Source organism: Pteronotus mesoamericanus, unplaced genomic scaffold, assembly GCF_021234165.1.
Source record: "Pteronotus mesoamericanus isolate MK-2021 breed Mesoamerican mustached bat unplaced genomic scaffold, CSHL_Meso_final contig_1201, whole genome shotgun sequence".
NCBI classification, from domain to species: domain Eukaryota; kingdom Metazoa; phylum Chordata; class Mammalia; order Chiroptera; family Mormoopidae; genus Pteronotus; species Pteronotus mesoamericanus.
This window is the reverse complement of record NW_026555042.1, coordinates 56,090-60,878: the sequence shown is the minus strand read 5'-3', so window position 1 is coordinate 60,878 and position 4,789 is coordinate 56,090. Positions and strand designations below refer to the sequence as shown.

The following is a 4,789-nucleotide window of genomic DNA, read 5'->3' as shown; positions in this document are numbered from 1 at the left end:
TTCGAGTAAGGTGATAAACAGACAGGTAGAATCAGAAAATTGAAAGCTGTTGCAGAACAGGGTGTTTAACATTAAATTACAGAATAAAAATGAAGTGGAAAAGAAGCATTAAAAATAACTATAACTATTTTAATTTGGTAACAAGCTCACAACATAAAAGGGATAGTTCGTGACAACAGAAATATAAAGGGAGAGGAGGCAAAGGGCACGGTCTGCCTGGACGGCGTTCGGCGCGCGGCCCGGCCACGTGCGGGATGAGGAGGCCGGACCGCGGCGTCGCTGCGCACACACGAATGAACGCCAGCGGGTGGAAGACCGGAAGGGGAGACCTGAAACCACAGAATATGCAGAAGGGAACATGTGCCAAGCTCCTTGACATTAGACTTAGTGACGTTTTAATAGATTTGACTCTAAGAGCAAGGGAAAGAAAAGTGAAAAGAAACAAATAGGACTACGTCGAACTAAGAAGCTTCTGCACAATACGGGGAACTACCAACAAAGTGAGGGGCAACCTACAAAATGGGAAAGGGCATTTGCAAACCATGTATGTGATGAGGAGTTAATATCCGAAATGTATAAAGAACTAATACCACTCAACAACAACCACCACCTGAAAAACCAAACAACCTGATTTAAAAATGGACGGAGGACCTGAAAAGACAGTTTTCCAAAGAAACTTACAAGTGGTGAACAGGCACAGGAAAAGATGCTCAGCACCACTAATCATCAGGGAAATGCAGATCCACACCACAGTGAGACACCACCTCATGCCTGTTAGGATGGTAGCATAAAAAAGACAAGAAATATGTAAGTATTGGTGAGGATGTGGAGAAAAGGGAGCTCTCATGCACTGTTGGTGGGAATGCAGACTGGTGCAGCCACTGCGGAAAGCTGTATGGAGGTTCCTTAAAAAGGTAAAAGTAGAATAACCATATAATCTAGCTACTTAACTTTTGAGTAGTTATCCAAAGACTCTAAAGCTGCTAATTTAAAAAATATATGCACCTCTACATTCACTGCAGCATTATTTTTAAAAAGACTTTATTTATTTTCAGAGAGAAGAGAAGGGAGGGAGAAAGAGAGGGAGAGAAACATCCCTGTGTGGTTGCCTCTCCCGCGCCCCCTGCTGGGGACCTGGCACACTACCCAGGCCTGTGCCGTGCCTGGGGACTGAACCGGCGACCGTTTGGTTTGCAGGCCGGCACCCAGTCCCCTGAGCCACGCCAGCCAGGGCTGGCTGCAGCGTTATTTACAACAGCCGAGATCCTGGAGCAGCCTAAGTGTGCGTCGACGAGTTAATAGAGAAAGGTGTTTTTTTAATAGCAAATATATCAATATCAATAAAAAGTGCAATCCCGCCATGTGCGGCAGCACGGATGGACCTTGCGGTTACTGCACGAAGAGAAATACGTCAAACAGAAAAGGACAAATGCTGTATGACTTCACCCAGACGTGGAATATAAAAAACAAAACCCAACCAATCTCATAGACACAGACAACAGATGGGTGGTTGTCAGAGGGGAGAGGGAGAGAGACCCAGTTAAAGGGGGTCAATTGCGGAGCGACAGGTGGGGATAGAGTCTGGACGGTGCGCATGCCATAGTACATACAGATGCAGAATTACGGTGCCGCACACATGAAACATAGAATCCACTGTTACCGCAATAGAAAATTTAAAAGCGACGGTTGCCTCCCTGAGCTGCAGACTGCCCCCGGCGAGCTCAGCTCTCCCCGACGGCGGGAGGCTGCGGTGTTCGACAACAGGAGCCTGCTGGGCACTCCGAAGCGCCCGCCGCTGGGAGTGCTCCGCAGGCACCTCCGGGGTGGCCGGCCGGCCGGCCGGAAGCGAGCCGGCCTAGGGCCAGTCCGTTCCTCCTGCCCATCCATGTGCTGCAGAGAAACTTCATGAAGAAATTGACAGGGTGATCGGGCCAAGCCAAACCCCTGCCTTCAGAGACAGGCCAGAGGTGCCCGACGTGGACGCTGTGGGGCATGAGATCCAGCGCTTCATCAACCTCCTGCCCTCCCACAGGGCGCAGGAAGCAACCCAGGACACAGTGCTCAGAGGGTGCGTCATCCCCAAGGTCAGGCGTGCGCTGCAGTCCCCGCCCCAGGGCCATCCTAGCAGTCCCGTGGCTGTTCCCGCCTGGGGACAGGGTGGGGGACGCCTCCTTCCGGCAGAGGTGGCTGGGCCACATCCCCACCCTGCCGTCCTGAGGCTGCTTCCCAGCAGTCCTCACAAGGACCGCGTGCCCACAGGGACAAGGGAGATACGGAAAAGGGACCCCTCAGACAGCCCCCCCGGGGGGGGGGCGGTGCATTCCGACAGCTGAAGACACGCAGCAGAGGGAGCACGCAGCCCGCCACTCCTCGGAGGCGCCTGGAGCTCCCACCGCTCTCCATCTGGTCCTGAAGCAGCTTCCTCGACCCACCGAGCGCATACTCGTCTGTATGAGGTGAAATGCAAAACGCCCTTCTCCACGGGGGCTTCCAGATCCGAGCGGGGGTTTTCCTAACGTGACTGAGACGGCCTTTATTCTTCGGGGTGCGCCCGTAACCCCTGCACTGGACTCTCTCTTGTAGGACGGCCAAGAATTCCCAGACCCAGAGAAGGTTAAGCCAGAGCACTTTTGGAATGAAAACGAGAAGTTCCAGTACAGGGCCTATGTCCGGGCGTTTCCGCAGACAGGAAGAGTCCAGAGGAGGTGCCCTTCCCAGGGATTTGTCCCGAATCCCTGCCCTCCGCTCCGTGTACCTCTGCCATCATCCCAGGCCTGCATCATGCCCCTTATTTGTATTTGTAACGTGACCCAAATGTGCTCTCCCCTGTTCAGAGAAGGTAGTGACGTCTTTTCACCAGAATTCCTGGAAAGGAGGTGTTGAGGATGAATTACTTTTCCATACGTAGGTATTTTACCTCATTCAGAGCTAGAACTCTTTACTTACTAGGACTTAGTAAAAAAAAAAAATCTTTGACAACGACATCACCTCATTCTGTATATGGGGTCACTAAACAAAACACAACGCTCGGTTCCCTGGGTTCGTCACGGGACCTTCCGGCCTTTCGGGGCTCTCAGCTCGTGGGCCTGGTCTCTTTCCCGGGGCCTCTCCTCAGACGTCGGTGTGAGGGAAGGTCACATAACCAGCTCGGTGCTTCGGCACCGCATGCTGTGGCGCTGGCTTCTTTCCCGTAGGGCGCAAGGGGGACCACGGGGTGGGGGACACCGCTCTCCAACCCACCGGGGATCCACGCGGCTGAGCCCTGGTGGCCGAGGTGTGTGAGGCTGGTCCCTGAATGTGAGTCACCGATGCTCTTACCCCGAAATCCATTCTGCGCTCCCTTTCCATGGTGGAAAGGGCTCCTTCGTGCTGGGGGGCAGCGGCTCACCCCAGCCTCCCCGACCTGGCTCTTGCCTTAACGTCTCGTGTATTCTGGGGCAAGCGGGCGTGTGTGGGAGAAGGCCTGGCTCGCACGGGGCTGTTTCTCCTCCTCGCTGCCATCTTGCAGCCCCTCAGCCTGGAGTCTCCCGTTGGCCCGAGGACATCGGCCTCACCCCCACCGTGAGCGGGTTTGCTGGCATCGCGCCCCGTGGCCGACTCTGGCCCTCCCCCGCCCGCCAGCGTGAGGTGCGTGCCCTCCGGAGGTGGCAGACGGGCACGGGAGCAGCCGCTCTCTGCCGGTCAGCTGTGCGGGGGGGTGGGATGGGGAGCGAGGCAAAGCCCCCACGTGCCGCCCACACCCCGTCCTTGACGGGGCGCGTCTTGCTTCAGGGCCAGCGGCCGCAGCGGCTCCCAGCTGCTCTGACTGCCCGTCCTGCCCCCTCTCGCAGGGATCCTCCCAGACAACCCGGGACGGGCCCCTCCTCAGGGCCCTCGTCACACGCTCCGAGGCCCATGTGCCGAGTCCGGTGCCGTATTCCCAAGTCCTGGGATGAGGGTGCCACGGGGCCCAGTGTTCGGCCACCTCATCCGCCACGGGGTGCGACCCAAACCCCAGTGTGGCAAACTGGCAACTCAGTCAACGGAAGAAGCCCTGCCACGCCGGCTCCGGGAGGAGCCTGCTGGTCTCCGCACACGTCTGTGCAGTTGACACCGCTTCCAGCAGAGAGAGACAAGGAAATGTTGTTTCATTTGCTGTGGGGACTTCGGCCGGAGAGGACGGCTCAGGAAAACCCTGAGGCGCTCAAAGCAGCGGCAACAGTTGGGAGGGGCCCAGAGGCCCTCTGGGCACAAACGTCTGCCCGACGCAGGCGGTGGCCCTCGGACGCGGCGGCCCGGGCGGGTTTCCTGGCGGGGCTCCGGTGCCAGCCCTCCTTTGTGTGGCAGGCGGCCGACTTCTGGTGTTTCCACAGGGCTCGCAGCTCCCTGGTCTCGTTAGAAGGGCAGCGACCCCACTAACGAGGGCTCCGGCCTCCTGAACCGACGACCTCCCAGGGGCCCCGCCTCAACGCAATCGTGTTGGCATTAGGGTTTCAACATGCCCCCAACACCCCGGAACCCAGGTCCTCAGGTGCGAAATTGATTTCATCCCAACAGCCCCAAAAGTCTTAATCTGTTGCACACCGACTCTAAAGTCTAAAGCCCGAAGCCTTGTCTAAATGTTACTTAAATGAAACGGGGCCGAGACTCGGTGCGATTCACCTTCGACCCCCCGACATGCTGCTGTGCTATGTTGCTAGTGCCCTTTGAATAGTTTTCACGTCTCTTGCATTTGCACATCCATTTCACACTTGGCCTGTGTATTCACACAGAAGAACTAAAACAGTTCTATTGAACTTACAGTGGATTT

The 4,789-nt window shown here is 56.2% G+C and overlaps 1 protein-coding gene across 1 annotated transcript; it reads left to right on the top strand.

Annotated features, from left to right (window-relative positions):
* The first annotated feature begins 1,636 nt into the window (after positions 1-1,636).
* On the top strand, positions 1,637-3,935 carry LOC129079804 (cytochrome P450 2E1). Its single transcript, XM_054585055.1, is given in 6 exon segments — positions 1,637-1,823; positions 1,897-2,084; positions 2,527-2,694; positions 3,443-3,530; positions 3,533-3,627; positions 3,831-3,935. Coding segments are annotated over 6 exon segments (831 nt in total).
* The last annotated feature ends 854 nt before the right edge of the window (positions 3,936-4,789 follow it).